Source organism: Filicampus tigris, chromosome 20 (genome assembly GCF_054856515.1).
Source record: "Filicampus tigris isolate MCC_2025a chromosome 20, RoL_Ftig_1.0, whole genome shotgun sequence".
Lineage (NCBI taxonomy): Eukaryota > Metazoa > Chordata > Actinopteri > Syngnathiformes > Syngnathidae > Filicampus > Filicampus tigris.
Window position 1 is genome coordinate 7,502,808 of NC_141236.1, and position 16,988 is coordinate 7,519,795.

General features: G+C 42.3%; 1 protein-coding gene across 2 annotated transcripts; it reads right to left on the reverse strand.

Moving 5' to 3' along the window:
• Positions 1-9,074: 9,074 nt before the first annotated feature.
• Positions 9,075-16,946, reverse strand: cpsf2 (cleavage and polyadenylation specific factor 2). 2 transcript variants are annotated; one of them, XM_086019283.1, is made up of 15 exons: positions 16,800-16,946; positions 16,332-16,500; positions 15,533-15,692; positions 15,337-15,442; positions 14,813-14,942; positions 14,555-14,670; positions 13,721-13,908; positions 13,354-13,644; positions 13,050-13,150; positions 12,235-12,438; positions 12,006-12,158; positions 11,699-11,921; positions 11,264-11,578; positions 10,001-10,135; positions 9,075-9,454 (listed from the first exon to the last, which is right to left on the reverse strand). In XM_086019283.1, the coding sequence occupies exons 2-15, from the start codon at positions 16,478-16,480 to the stop codon at positions 9,362-9,364; spliced, it is 2,364 nt and encodes a 787-aa protein (XP_085875409.1). In that variant the 5' UTR covers positions 16,481-16,500; positions 16,800-16,946; the 3' UTR covers positions 9,075-9,361. The 2 variants fall into 2 exon arrangements, with proteins under 2 accessions (XP_085875409.1, XP_085875410.1); XM_086019284.1 differs by having other exon boundaries at positions 16,703-16,946.
• Positions 16,947-16,988: the final 42 nt, after the last annotated feature.

Sequence of the window (16,988 nt, forward strand, 5' to 3'; positions counted from 1 at the left end):
TTACATAAATTCACTAATGCCAAACCGAGCCCACACTTAATTGTTTTTTGTTTTTTTTTACCCAAGCCATGTAACCCGAGGACCGTTACTGGGCCGCGGACTGGTCATTGAGGACCACTGCTCTATATTTTATCTTTTGAAGGGGAGTTGGGGTTAAATTTATCCTTTGAGGTTGTTTTGTTTTGTTTTGTTTAAGCTCTGAATAAAACCATCATCTAACAGTATAATGGAATACACTACTAACTTGAGGCATAATAACTATCTGTAGCATGAGCAGGATTAGCCAGCAAAGCATGCGACAGTAAAAAAATAAATAAATACCTGTTTAACGCTGAAAAACTCATCTGCATACTTTATTAAATTCATATTGTGTATGATGAGACGTGTGAGGACAATTAGGGATTTCTTTATAAAATGACATCGCCAGAAGTATGCGTAATACCGAGTCACTTTTGCAGGTCTGCACGAATGGGCTTTGTAATGGGATTCATATTGAAAAAAAATACACACGGTATTCTGAATCTCCTCTCTCACCTGCCTGCCCCTAATACACAGTCGCTGCTGCATGTGAGTAACAAATGTTCAATACTGTGTTATGAAACTAAAGCCAATAATTCCCAGGTCCTGACTTCATCTACCAATAACTAATAAATGGCCTTCAAAGTTACCTGCCACCCGCATTTTTGATATCAGGCTCAATAAGTGAGGTCAGAGATCCTCAGCCAACCACCAGACGGTAATTTCTTCCTCCAGTGGCGTAGCACGAGTTGCCAGCGCCCTGGGCAAGGAAAGTATTACGCCCCCTCCTCAATCTATGGACGAGCAATCCATAAATCCCTTCTAACCTACACCTATAAGGACACTTTGCAATAATTCAAAAGAAACCGTAAAGAAAAGTAAATGAGACAGCTTTGGTAAACAGATGGCGTTTTTTTTTAATGTGTACAGAATACAGATACCGCATTGAAGAATTCCAAAGGTGAGGATTAGCAACAGTGTGCGAGGCATTGCAAAGTCGACCAGTGGAAAGATCTGACGGTTTTATTTGGTGAATGTGGATTTAGACTTTTACCGGGATGTATGTGGCGATGTGGATGTAGGTGATGTGTTGCCGTGATTTGGTATTGATGAGGACCCTCGTGGCTCCAAAAGCGGAGGGAATGAATTGAATGTGTGAAAAAAACAAAACAACAACAACATATTTTGGGGTCTTGCTTCACCTTAAACCTGCTAAAATGAGAACCAGGAGACCCGCCTTGCCCTTGTAAACATCTGCACTGAGAGCTTGTCAAGGCTGAACCGACACGTCAACTCTGCCACCTCCACTGCTGCCCACTTCAAAACAGAGCAGCAGGAAAGGTAAAAAGGCTGTGCGGTGCAATCTCCTGCAGACGATAAGGTTACATAAGCTCGAGATCGGCCCTGTCATGCGGGATGGTATCAGACGGACCTCCCCAAATAAAAAAAAAAAATCACAGCACACCATCTCCAAGAAGCATGCGAGGCATTCAGTGAAGGCCGCTATTAAGCGCGGCTTCACACCAGGGCTTTTTTTTTTTTTTTTTGGATGTCTCCGCAACTCTTGCTTTTATCCTTCAGCCTCTGCATGCTCATACTGTATACACACGCATGCCCATCAACATGTGTGACTCCGTCCATGCCAGGGGATTAAGTCCGTTCCGGGCCCTTGCCCACACAGCAGGCAGGCAATTGGGGACCAATGCCAGGGCCTGCTTACAGAGATTTAGCCACGACTTTACACTCACCGCTTTGGTCAAACATCCACACGAGGCCTCCTTTGCCTCCATACGGCATCTTATGAGTGGATGCCGATTTGCTGCTTTGGTGTGGTGGGGGTGTTTCAACGTGGGAGGATGTAGAGAAGGAGTAGTAAGTTGGTGTGAACGTGTTGTTTGGTTTGAAATGCCAAGCATGACTCACAACTTTGCACTGCACGTCAACTAATGGCTTGATGTCAAGGGTGTTAACACCAAGCCGTGAGTTGTGCACAACAATTGCCACTCGACTCCGAGTTGCTCATTTCAGATCCCGGCTCCGTTATCGCGGGAATGATTCATCGTTTTGACGCTGCGATCAAGAGTCAGACTTTAAACGGGAAGTCAACCCAAACATGTTTTTTTCAAGAATATGTTCTATGCAAGGCCACTAGTTGAAACAAGGCATTCTGAGAAATATTGCGTTTGTGGAATAAGAGTGAATCCACACGTTTTTAGCCGTCTCCGGGGGCGGCCATTTTGTCACTTCTGTCAACTGAAAATGACATCGCAGTTGCTCAGGGCTCAGGTAACGAACAATCACAGCTGACCTGTTTTCTGAAGCTGAGCCGTGATTGGTCGTTGCCTGAGCCCTGAGCAGTTGTGATGTCATTTTTAGTCGACAGAAGACAAAATGGCCGCCTCCTCAGATGGCTAAAAACGAGTGCATTTTGCTCTCTAAATTTATATTCCACAAACGAAAAATTAATCAGAATGCCGTGTTTCACCTAGTGAGCCTGCTGGGAACATATTCTTGAAAAAAATATGTTTGGGTTGACTTCCGTTTGAAGGGCAGCATTACAGAACTACAGAATAATTATGGCCATACAGTGAACCTCAACTTAACGGACTAATTAATCAATCTTGTGATTGTTTTGATCTACTAACTTGCCCAAGTAGTGATCTATTACATAATACACATCCATTTATGTAATTTAAAGGTTGTTTAGGTGCATTTATCAAACTTGCAAGCTTTTTGTGTGACACCATATACATTATGTCCTTGACGTGACTTCCGAATGTCTTTGCTCAGTGTTTAGATTATGCAAGGCGGAAAAAAAGGGCAGTTGAAATATAGTATGTCCTTTAACCGTGTTGCGTGATATTCTGCAGGGCGATCCCGTATACAGTATAAGCTGATTCTGCTGGGGCGTGTGCCCGATATGGATAGCTGACCAAATGACACATGGCCAAAAAAAGCAAGTATAACACCTTCCGTTATGCAGCGCTGGCATTGCATCCAATGCTTTTCTAATGAATCGCGTAGACAGATGGAGGCACGACAATCTCTTTCCCCCCCCCACACACAACCTGTCTACTTTTTATCGAGCTCCTCTCTGGCCAATGGCTGGTGCTGGAAAGATCAGTACAAGCTTGGCATTCTCCACAGAGCTGAGGATTTTGCTCCTTGGAAAGGCTTCTCAGTTAACGGCAGGGCAAATAATTAAACATTCATCGTGGGTGTTGAACAATCTGTGGCTTTATTTGTATGCCTTCTCAGGTGTGACGGGTAAACAGGGTGGAGAGAAGCGCCCCATCTGACTATTCTAGAGCTGTCTTCTGGACTGCTGTCTTTCTTTGTCGGACCTCTGCACCAAGTATTATGTTTGTAAATGGTTAAAGGTTAAAGGTCACAGTGGTGGAAAAGGTTTTGAAATGACTGATGTTGGTGTCTTTTCTTAAATCCCAAAACAGAGGTGTGTAGACTTTTCATATCCGTCAAACAGCAAGTGGCGTGCAGACATACTGACCAACAAGCTTTCGTTGAAATTATCCTCCAATTGTATCTATTGAAGAATCCATGCAAATCTAGTAAGCCTGCATTTTGGGATTTTTTTTTTTTTTCTTTTGGATAGGATTTGCCTGATTATGACAACAGTGCAAAAATGTAGGGCTCTTCCTTTGTGATGCCGCCATCACGACTGCATGCAAGTAGATCAAAGTTTGACTGATCCGAATGGGGGCAGAGCCTTGTCTTTGTAATGAGCCGTACATACATAACTATCATTTCTTCTGACGGCAGCTTGCAAAAGCATGACTGGCAAAAGACATACAAAGAGCACTCACACGATCAGACTGCCCACGGAGACCAGCGGGAACATATCGTCCATTCATTCTGGGACGATAGCATCAGACGGGAGTATTAACGGCTGGTGGACACGTGAAACAAAAGACTAGCTAGGCAAAGTTAGCGCTTTCGCTCACAACGAAGGGACCGCAGTAAAGCCAATGAGGCGACAGAATTCCCTGATTTGCGATTTGAGAGGCCTGCGTACTTCCGTGTATGAGTAGGAGTTGATAGTCATCATGTTATTACTCATCAGCAAGTCTTGAATGGGGTTTTTAAAACATGTTTGCTCAAAGCCGTGGATGACGTTTTTGAAGAAGCTCTTGAATTCTCTCATGAATTGCAAGTTTGTTTGTCCTGATTGTTTTGTTAGTAAATACTAAGCAGTGACTAAGCAGAGGTTGTCTCCTGCAGTGGTTCTCAAAGATGAATGAAAACTTAAACAATAGTTTTTCAACAGTAAATACAAATTTCAAAGTTTCAAAAATTACAGAAATGTTAAAATGTTCACATAGAAATGTTACATTTTCACATATCTTTGTTTCGATTGCTACAGTTTTGAATTTATTCATTATCGGCCAGCAGAGTTTAAAAAAAAGGCCAAATATCGGTGCCAATAATCAGACAATCTAAAAATTGAAGTTTTTGACGCAATGTTAAAGCCACTTTTAAAAATGCGCACACTGCCCGGAAACTAAACTCACTTTTTAAACCCCACTTTGAAACCGTGACTGTTATAAAACCTGAGGTCACACATTCTTACATTACAATATATAGATATAAACAAAATAATCAGCAGATTAATAAATTAGTTGCAGCCCGAAGATTAGATAGATAGATAGATAGATAGATAGATAGATAGATAGATAGATAGATAGATAGATAGATAGATAGATAGATAGATAGATAGATAGATAGATAGATAGATAGATAGATAGATAGATAGATAGATAGATAGATAGATAGATAGATAGATAGATAGAAATATTAGGGGTGTTTTGTCGCAGTACAAGTGTACCTAATGCTGTGTCCCACAAATATGATTCAGGCCTGCAGACCAGCGCACGCATGTAGACAAACTGACTAGCCGGTATGGATTAACGCTCCTCTGTTTGGGCTGCTGTCATTCTCACACGGACATCATTCAGTGGCAATGATTCAGCCCTCCAACACAGCCTTGTGTCATGCAACAGTGGTCTGCGGGCGTAAACACACACACACACACACATAGCTTATCTTCGCTGTGCTCTCCGGCTTTGAATTAATCATCGGCAGGGTCTCCTCGCATCTCTCAAGGTTGTGTCAGTCGTGTCACATCACATACGGTCGGGTCGGTTGTGATGTGCTGAGCGCAAAGAGCGGGGGCCTGGACAGGTTGTGTTCTGCTGACCGTCTGGAAGTGTATGTGTGTGTGTGTGTGTGTTTGCCAGAGGTGGGAGAAAGTCACCTACAGTATGTGCGAGACACAAGTACGTCTTAACCTTCAGATTTCAAACGGGCCCCAAGTTGCTATGGCAAAAATCAAGACTGTCAAGATGTTCCCACTGGATTTCAAGCAACATTCACTCAAACAATTGGCACACAATCTGAACAGGAAAGACTTCTAATCATGTGATTCAAGTCTTAAGTCAAGTCAAGTCACATGAGTACCAAGTTGAAGTAACGTTGAATGTTTCTGTCTAAATTATCTTAACTCCAGTCCCCCCCCACCTCTGACGTCAGTAAAATGCCTCCTCATTGCCACGAGTTTTGGAACAAGGAGCTGCTCAGATTTGTTTTGCTCTGAGAGGCAGAAGAATGTACTGAAGTCCCGCGCTCGCCTCTCCATGTGCGAGGGGAGGACGCTGGCTTGAAAATGTGTTGAACTCACTTTTTAATTGAAGCAAAAAGCAAGACGGACATATTAATAATGAAAGGGAATCATATCCCATCGATGGGAAGTTTTGAATTTATTTGAATGTGTTTTGTTTGACTCTGTAATGGTATTCCCGAGATTAATGTAGTCAAATCCATACTTATTTAATTGAATGATAAAATATTATTTAATTCTTTATTTATGACAAATTGTTTTGTAGATCATTATAAATGCATTATTTTTGTATACTTATAATGGATTATTCTATGATATTAATCACTTCTTGTTTACCTTCATCTTCTTTTGAGAATATTTGTTACAGAAAAAAAAATCATAGTGCATCACCATACCCTGCTTCACGTGAAGCAACATTTTACATTTTCTTGTTCAATTATTAGTTATTAATCCCATCACACATTCCTCTTCCGGGATATAAAAAAAATAATGCAAATTAAATATTGAAAAAAAAATTATTTGACACTCCAATAACAAGATTTCACCATAAAATATCAATATCATTATCAAATTACCGTCATAATAATCCAGTTGAAATGATTCACTTTCATATTTGTGTGCTAACAACAAATAGAACATCTTGAAACTTTATACATTGGTACTACAATTAATTTCATCCTTTGAGATAAAAACAATTATATCACATTGTGCGGCTAAACTATATCAGATTATTCTTTTTTTGGGGGGGGGGGATTAGGGTGCTGAAGCATAAAAGAGGAATAACCAAACATGAGAACTTTCCACACGATTAACATTTGGGCAGATTTACAAGCTGCTCTCCTATTGTTAGAGCAGGCTTTTTTTTTTTGCCTTATGTTATGTTTGAATGTTTTGTGACTTCATAAAAACGCATCCACTTTCACATGATTACGTCAGCGGCATAAAGTGGTCTGCTTAGTGAGGAGAAAAGGGATTATATTCCATCTATCCTCCGCACAAAAGGAATGGCTATTCACAACGCAGATGCTCCAACGAGATGGCTATCTTATTTAAGACAAGCATTTCAGCCGAGGGCGAGCCGGTGTGGAGCTACCTTATAGATTTGTGATGGCTCTGACAGGTTGTGTAGTTCAAAAACGGTCTCTAGGGGGCAGCGTGAGCACCAGGGCCTCTGCAGCCTGCTCACCAGGTTTAGCTGCTTGTTACATTAAAACAGGGGACTTCTGTGACAGAGTCAGCATTATGAAAGCTAAGAGGATTAGCTGATGGACATTTCTGGCGTGGCTGGTCAATTATCGAAATGAAAAGCAGTTGACGGCATTGGCAAAGGGCTGGCATGCTCTGTTACAATGACGAGACGCTCTTTTCCCTCCGTTCCCACTCTGGCCTCTTTGTATAGCGCAGCCCTTCACAGCAGCGAGGATGAATAAATAACCAAAAGGCATAATTGGTGCGTTTCTGCGTGAGTTTTTTTTGGTGTGTGTGTGTGTGTGTGTCTGTGTGAGGCACGGATTAAAACAGAGCATTTAAATTTTAATGTGTCTAAAGTGCAAAACTGTATGTTATGCAACTGTGTAAAAACACGCTTGCACGACAGCCAGTCATCCGTAGTGGAGTCTAACTCCTCCAACCATGTGCATGATTACACACACACACACACACAATCTCTCTCCCTCCCTAACCCTACTCACTTTTGTTGTCCCGTTTGAGTGTCTCCCTTGTCGTCACACTCGGGGAACGTGCAAGGTTCGTGAGAATTGGCGGTGATTAACTCATTCACTTGCAGACATTTTCAGACCCTCTTTTACCCTAATGTTTGAAAAAAATATAAATTGCTGGGATTGAGTGGTTGGACTGTGAAAAGGCGAATAAATTCGTCAATGGCAGTGAATGAGTTATGAGGAGTGGATGAGGATGATTTGGCAAAGAGTGAACCCCCGCTATATGGCGGTGCATTGTTCACACCTGTAAAGGAAAAATTGTTGCGTTTGTGGAATTATGAGTTAAGCAGCAAAATCCACCCGTTATTGTCCATCTCAGGGGCCGGCCATTTTGTCACTTGTGTCGACTGAAAATGACATCACAGATGCTCAGGGCTCAGATAACGACCAATCGTGGCTCAGCTACCGAAAACAGGTGAGCTGTGTGTGTGCGCCATTCCACAGCTGCCCTGTCCTCCAGATCTATGCTGCCGTGGATCTAATCAACCGAGACAATGTGCCACCGTTTGGCAGCTGACGCATCACCGTTCCTGCCTCACGCCACCAACAAGCCCTCTTATCACCCATCTTTTTAATACACCGCTGTGTCCAAAAATAGATAAGAAAGCGAGCTCAAATCTGTTGGGCTGCAGCAATCCCAAAATGGTAAACGAGAGAGCTAATCCGAGCTCATGGCACGACAGCGGCTGCGGGGTCTTTTTCCAGCCCACTTATCACTTCAGGGGACAATGTCATATCTCCACGGCGTTTCACATGAACCTGCTGCATGAGCACGCTTGACACTGCCTGCAAGAAACGGACGGAAATGTCTCCATCTGCTGTTAGTGCAGCGGGTAGAGGATGCGGTTTGGGTTTTTATAGCAGACATGTGCAGGGGCGTCCACATTGAATTCAATTTAATTCTATTTATATTGTGGCAAATCACATAAAAAGTTGTTTCACGTCACTTTACATGTGGGGCAGGTAAAATTGATGTTTAAATCACTTCTGTCAGTTGTACAGTAAACAGTGCTAATTTTGCGCTTGTCTGCATTATGGTCGCCAGTGAGCTGGCTGGAGTCTATGCTAGTTAACTGATGTAATTAATTAATCTAACAAGTATTGTTTATTTAAAGGGGAAGTCAACCCAAGCATATTTTTTTCAAGAATATTTTCCACTAGTTGAAACAACGCATTCTGATAAATATTGCGCTTGTGGAATAAGAATTAAGGCACCCATTTTTAGCCATCTCAAGGGGCGGCCATTTTGTCACTTCTGTCAACAGAAAATGACATCACAACTGCTCAGGGCTGAGGTAACGACCAATCACGGCTAACCTATTTTCTGAAGCTAAGCCGTGATTGGTTGTTATCTGAGCCCTGAGGGTGTGTGATGTCATTTTCAGTCTACAGAAGGGACACAATGGCCGCCCCCTGAGATGGCTAAAAAGGAGTGGAATGTGCTGCTTAACTCATATTCCCCAGACGCAATATTAATCAGAATGCCGTGTTTCAACTAGTGGGCTTGCTGGGAACATATTCTGGAAAAAAATGTGTTTGAGTTGATTTATCTTTAACCAAATCGATTAAACCTCGCTCATTTACAAATGATAGAGTCCATCCCTTCAATTGAAATGTGGCCCTTGAGCTCAAAAGTTCGCCCACCCCTGTCATATAGCGTAATGTACTTGCGATGTTCTACACAAATACGGAAAATCAGATTAGGAAAACGATTGTACATTTAATGTCAAAATGAAGTGGAGAGGTATCTCTAGTCACGTACAGAGATCATCCATGAACCAAACCGCTTATGAGTCAGTATAAAAGGAAAACAAAACAGCATCGTCCCAAGGTGACCTAGCAATAAGAATGGGTATTAAAAAAAAAAAAAAAAAGTGAAACTGTACAATGGATGTAGTGGGGACACAGCTGGAGGTACCCAAGGGTGTGGGGGACGGTCATCTCCTCTGGGTAAAGTCCTCGTAAGGGGTATGTGGTATCTGCGCTGCTATACTACAGCATACTGCTGATACAGCAGCTCCCTGATTTTATAGTAGTCATCGCACAGGCAGCCTTCCAGGCCGATACGTCCCGCCTCCGTCTGGATGAAGAACACAAAAACGTAAGACCTTAATTTCACCTTTTACACACACACACACACACACACACACACACACACGCGCAATCTTACGCGGCACAAAAACGAAAGGAATGTTCACCGCTTTGACATCAAAGCATCAGACGCTTCAAGTTTTCCCCGCTTTCATTGCACTGACGCCGACTGCTCACGGTGTGTCTCTTTGGGTTCATGTTCTGAGTTGCATCTATTTTAAGTTCTTGTCAATTATACATTTTCATGTTGATGTCCTGGTTTGCTCCTGCTTTTCCTTTTATTTGACTTGTTAAGTTTCACTTGTCGTTTTTATTCTCCTTTTCCTGAGGAGAGACACTTCTTAAGCCTCTGGGTTTTCTGCCCTACTTTAAGCAAACTGTGCTTTTTGTTGAGTTAATGTTATGTTTCATTAATAAACACATTTTTTCCCTTAAAACTAAGGTCCGGACACCCTAAATGACAGGTAATGTCTCATTTGAGTGCATGAAATAAAATGGTGCGAGAAAAAAGAAAAAAAAAAAAAAAAAGACTCACTCTGCGGACAGCCACCAGGTTGTTGCACACCAGCACTCCTCCCACAAACTCGGCCTGGATGCCCTCCCTGAGGAGGACCTGTTTAAAGTCGGACAGGCGGGGCTCGTTGATGAACACCGACTGATGTCCGGGTGCCTGGACAGAGCGCATGGGTTGGGCACTAACTCCAAGGACAGGCTGGATTGGTTTTACGCCCTTGTGAATGCATTACCTTAATACGAATAAAAGCCATCTCAAGTCAATGCTCAAATTTATAGCACTTAGTCATCGTGGACACCCCAATAAAATGAGTGTATCAAATAGTCTGCCTTCATAAAGACGATAATGTTCAGTTTTGATTTACACTGTCACATTTAACAACATTGCCGCGGTTTTAGTCTGTTGCAATGCATCATAGTGCGAGCTGCTGCTAAGATTTTGGACTGTCATGTAACTAAATGATGTAACTGCGCTATGTAACTTCTGACACATAAGAAGGTACTCATTTTCATAATGGAAATGTGTGTGTAACTAGGACAATATGTCACTCTGTAGTTAAGCACACAGGAGAGCATTGTTCGGGAAGGAATTTTTAGTCATTAATGTGAGACCTTTTTACAGGCAAGAACAAAAAGTCATCTGCTGCTTGGAGTTTCTCCTCGGGTTGAGGTTCATTTGCATGAAAAGCAACATGCAGTGAAATGAAGTCAGTCTAATCTGAAAGGCAAACGAGACGGCACCCAGAGAAGGCGCATATTGTCGTTGTCATGTGAAAAACACTTATGTCCATTTTTTTCCATTTTCTTATTTTTCCGTGAATGGTGTTTCCGCGTTACAGACATCGCATTGGCGTGAAAATTAAAAAAAAAAAAATTCATAAACAATTGGACATAAGTGTTTTTCACGGGACAGCGACGATATACACACGCGGGAAAAATAATCGCTCTGTTAATGAAAGGAAAAACCACAGTGGTGACTGACATCAAGTTATGTCATTGATTGAGTAAATTCACTAAGATAATTAAGTTAATAAAAAGGCTTCTTTGAATTTTGGACAAATTAATTACTTCAAACTGATCACCTATAAGATATAATACATACAGGGTGTCTTCAGTTTGACAAAGTCCTATTTCTGTTGCAGTGGTTTAATTACTTCACAATAAAATACCACCAATATTACAATTGAAACTACGGTAATAGCTGAGATTAAAACTGAGAATTGTGACTCTAGAACCCGTTAAAAAAAAAAAAAAAAAAAAAAAAAAAAAAAAAAAGTTCACTCACCTCGTGTGAGGGCAGCGGCTCCAGTGTGGGAATGACATCACTCTCCTCAGACGGCTCCTTCTCGTCCTCTCCAAATAGGTTTTTCATGGCCCGCTGAGCGGCCACCATTGCAGCACTTTGATCGATCCCGGGGTCTGCGCCGGTGTCCATGGGGAGCTCGCCGTCCTCGAGCTCCTCCTTGGTGCCCTCCTCGAGCATCACGCCTGTGTCTACCTTGACCACGCGCATGTCCAGCACGCCGTCAATCCACGCCAACTCCGTGTCTTTGGCCTTGCAGAACTGCAGGGAGCTCACCAGGAAGTCTTTCAACCGCACCTTCGCCGCAAAAATGACACAATTCTTATTTACCAAGAATTGATAAGCTGCCTCATCGGGGACCCGTCCGTCCTTAGCTGGAGGACAGGATAAAGCGCGTTGGTGTGCAAACGTGCTGACCTGGTAGATATGCGTCTCGCTGGTGGCGTCCACGGTCTCCTGCAGTTTGGGTGTGTACACTTTGAGATCCTTGCTGAAAGCCTTGCAAGACTCAGCCAGGTCCAGACTGGCCTCCGGAGGCCCATGGACAATGACCAGCTGCCTGGGCTTCATCTGATTGATGATCTTCTTGATGGAATCACCGTCGGAGCGACCTTCGTAGTCTATGTATGTTATTCTGGCTCTACAAGGCGGATGGTAGAATAACGTCTCCATTATTATTGTTTCTTGAATTTTAACTTGTAGAGTGGAGTTGGTGATCACTCACCTGATTTCGAGATTCTCAATACTAGAAATACACTTTGTGGGAACAACAGAGAGGTCCTGGTCCATCGGCTCCTCGCCATTGGTCAAGCCGGATTCCAGTTTGCTTTTCTCCTCCTCTGCAGCTTGCAGCTCAGGAACTAGAAAATCTTCAATCCTGCAGGAAAGGATTATTGACACATAATAGTTCCGACCTGTCTTTTACTTTCCAAAGGTTGCAGCAATCTCTTTACCTGATGATCTCTCCGTACTCATCCCATTTGATCCTTTCCTCGTGTGTTGGGAACATTGGGTAGGACTTCTTGGCTTGTTTGAAGAAACTGCCTTTACGGTTTCCCTCGCCCTTCATCATCAAGTCGTGGTGTTTGGTTTTTACCGCCGCCGGCTGATCCAGGTCGTCGTCCAAGTCACTCTCGTCGCTGGAGTCCACGTCCACCCTGCGTGAGTCCCGGCATAAAATGTCACCTTTGGAATTTCACACTTTTGCCTCCTATCTACCAATAGATACACTGTTAGATTATCTTTGACATACCAAAAAGATTAGACTAAAATGCTTTTTTCCCCGTGAAGCTTAAACAAAGATGTGGCGTATTTTCCGGGTTTCAAAATCCTGGAAGTTTACTGTTCATGAATTGTTTGGTGAGATCCAAGTGAAGTGTTCAGTTAATACTTTAAATCAAATCTGCACACATCGAAGCATTCAAATCGGTGTTTAGATTAGCTGTGATCTGCTCAAATTGTGTGCTGTAATGCCTGCAATGCAGCCTCCAAATTTACATTTGAATTCATTCTGGACCTTATTTTCACTCTGCATATTTTTTTGCGCAACTTGCAGTATTTTCATTTCCGTGTTACCTTGAGCTGGTCCCACTTGTTGATTATTTTCTACAGCAAGGTTGGTTGCTATTATTTTCTCTGATATTTGTATGCGTCTGTGCATGCTGTTTATAAAGCAGTGCATGTGAACAAAGTTCTGTTATGGTAATCTTTTGAAAAAGGTCTTTTTTTTCCCCAATTGTAAAATCACTTTACTAACAACTTGACTTACTCCTTTGCTTGCTCCAGTTTCTTTGCCGCTTCTTTCTTTATTTTGTCATTTTCAAGGTATTCTTCAAGCTCCTTGCCTTCGAGCTTCACTCTCTTTCTCACCTGTCAGGACAAACAACAGAACAACACATTCATTGTTTTACCAGTTCTATCAAAAAAAAAAAAAAGAATTTTTTTTTTTCCCCGATTCACTGCAAACAACCTACATCGCTTACTTACTTATACTGTATTTTTCAGCAGCAATAAACACTCCACAGGGACAAATGGAATTCTCCTCTTAATATATTTGCCATGTTCCTTCTTACCTCCAGGTCCAGCATCTTCTCTCCCGGGTGGTCAATGAGGTAGCGGGCCAACGTTCCGGGAGTGGTGCGATACGTCAGGATGACCGAGTGTTTGCTGTCTTGACACCACTTGATAAAGAGTTCTCGAGAAAAGCCGGACTCCAGGTCAGGCTGACTGCACAGCACCACTTTAGGGTTGGGAACCCGAGCCAGGTCAGCCAAACTATGGCAGAGGGTCAAATGGCGGAACTGGAAGGGATTATTCCTCTTGTCCTCGAAACACCTCATGAGCTTGTCGCTCATCCACTCCACCTGAGGTAAAAATGTTCATCAACTCGCGCCGTTGCATTTAAGGTGACATGCCGAAAACTGAAGGAGGGATTGATACCTGTGACTTTGAGAACTCCACAACATTGTAGCTGACATTGTTAAGTAGGGCGAGCGGGTAAGCTCCGAGCCCGGCGTCTTTTGTCCTCCAAATCTGGTCCAGGAGCTGAGCCAGCTCCAACACCCGCCCGGCTGTATCCACAGCGATAAGCACATTGCCATCCCCACGGAGTGTCTCCATTACATTGGCTTTGCAGGGAGGGTAATAAAAAGGACAGAGGAAAAATACATTTAAAACCTTGCTTACAATTTGACTTTGTTTTTTTTCTTCAGCGTATCATATATAAGCCTTCTCAACCGGTAAATTTGAATTAAAATTCAGAACAAGATCATTTGTAGATCCATTTTCCTAATTCCTGACAGGGAGGTTTGAAGAGCGATTGGAACCCTGAACCTCAGATCTGTGGGCCCGACTTGCTAGGCCAATTCTGCGATTACAAATGTAATTTCATTTTGGCTGACAGTGTGAAAAATCTTTACTTAAAACATTGTAATATTGTTGTTGGCAATTTGGTAGCTGTGCTACGGGTGATAATCCAACTTAACTTCATTGGTCAGACGAGTATTTATTTACTACAAATAATGTGGTTTGTTAAGCTATCTATGCCAGTTTCATATAGTGACAGGCGGAACAATAACAGTAAATGCTCTACCATTAGACTTTATAACAGACTGCTATGAACCACGTCATGCCATTTTTGTTTGGTGATGTCCCAGAGTGTTTTTTCTGATCTGTCTTGGCTCAAAAATGGTTGGGGCAACACGGACTAGATCAGGCAGGCACAAAAAGGAGCATTTTACAATACAACAGCTGTTACCTCTAACAATCACTTACTAAGTAGCTGTTCATCTCTTTGTTTGCGGCGCGGTTGTACGTATGCTGCATTGAAGGAGTCAGTAATGAGCAAGGAAGGTCGACTGATGCTCTCCATCGTGCAGCCGTTCAGGTGGCTAACATAGAAAAGCAACCAAAGACAGTACATTAAGAAAATAAGGCTGAGGCACCACAAGGCACATAGAGCGTACACAACCATTCACATTCAAACTAATGTGCAATTTAGTGTTTTGATATGCAATATTGATCTCTTTTTACATTTCTCTTTTGTGGTTGAAGTCCACAGCATAAACAACCTCTTCCTCCCCATCTTTCACAATCTTCCAAATGGTCCCACCAATCATGTGACCGGCTGGAAGTGGTGTAATTGAAAGACCATGTCCTTTTCCTAACAGAAAGGAAGAAATGACTATTATATTAAATGCAATGGATACAAAGTCTATAAAAACTTTTGCACAAAATAATACCTTCAGTTTTGTGTTAAGAGCAGACAAAAAAGGTCATGAAATACCTATGAGAATATCTAATGAGAATTTTAACAGGGGTTAATCAGAGGCACTAGAAATGGTGGCACTGGCAGGTGTGAGCTGTCTCCCATTCTGAACAGAGCCACGTCAATTACAAAAGAGTTTGCACACTCATGCGACATTATTTTTTCCGTTGTTTATTCAAACTTTCCCCTCTCAAAACAAATGGAAAAAAAATCACGTTAATAGTGGAAAACATTTTAAAATGATCTTGTCTCACATTTGTGTATCACAAACAAAACACATTTAACTCACCTTTCAGATTGACAATCTGTGAATACTTTAACTGCTGAATTTTATCAAAAGCACTGTCCACATCATCGAGGGTGAACAGTGTGAAATCTTCACTGTTGTTTCGCGACTAAAGAGGAAAACAGATGAGAGGTGAATTAATGCCGTATGCAAAACTGAGCTCTTACTGGATGTAAATGCACTTGTCATTCCTTCTCACCTGATAAAGATCATACATGAACATTTGACCCATCTTGTAGACCGGTATCGTTGCATATATGGTACAATTCAGACCCAGTTTCCCCACAGCATATGGCAAAGCTCCAAGGTGTATAGGATCAGGATGGGAGAGAAGCACGGCATCAACCTGATGAACATGCCTGCAAGAACAATTATAAACATCACACAGATTACTTCATGGTAAACGATGCCTTTGCGTCTTTGCCTTCTACCTTGCAGCTCCATAGCCTGCATCTTTCTAGCAATGTAGCCAGTGTCACTCCAATGCACAACACCTCCAAACCATCTTAATCCGGCCTCTCTAACTGTTCAGTCTTTCTCTCTGATGAGCTCATTCCTGATCCTGTCCCTCCTCATTAGTACTGCCAAAGAGAAGCACAGCCTATTCACCTCTGCCACCTCCAGCTCTGTCTCCTGGTGATTGCTACCATACCCAAAACATACAACATGGCTGGTTTGCCGGCCAGCCTACGAGTGACCTGATCTCGGGACACGCTTTTTTCTATAGTCGTGAAATTGCAAACATACTTTTGGAGACATTAAGACCTATAATGAAAATGTATTGGAAACAATTGGCCTTTGAAAACACGTGCATATCATGTTTAATACATAACTACATGTAATTATGTTCAAAGTGCAGATCACATCTGAAACTTTCATCACCAGCTCCATCCTGCCTATGCTCTCCTTCACACTCTCCATCACTTTGAGCATTTGATCCCCAAGTATCACAAATCTTTGTAATCTCCATCTATATAGAAGACAAATAACCCAATTACCGCTTTATGGCATCGATGATGTCCATTGAGAAGTTCTCATCCCAGCCACAGTCCAAAAGGAAGCGGAATTCATCCACCTGTAGAAGGTAGCAGAGGGCAGACTCCTCCTGAACTCCTGACAAAGCTGTCAGCTTGATAATGGACGTCATTGTGGCTCATTCACTTGTCTCTACGATGGAAGAAAAAAAGTAGGAAAACTTTACAACCGACCTCAAACACAGAATTACGAGCTACACCGGCCAAGTGCGTGTCTGGAAAAAAACAAACATAAAGCTATCGTTATCTAAAACTGTATCAACCCATGCTGTAATTGCAAAGCGTTCAACTTCATCCGCTAATTTGTCAATACATTTGGATGAAAACATACTCACACAATACGCTTCGACAACTAGCCGGTAAGTCTACTGGCTAGCTGCATTTACGCTTCAACGTGCGCTAAGTCAAATAACATTGGAATTCTAAACGTACCATGCATTTATATAACGTAGAAATATTTAATCGGGGTGATTCAACAAACGAATAACAACGTTATTCTGAGTTAATTTCGCTTTTAGGACATTTTTGCTAGCATCGTAGCATCACCACGAGCAGCCATATTTGCCGCTGCATCATGTGTCAAAGTGCACAAGACCATACTAACTCGCTATCAGATACTGA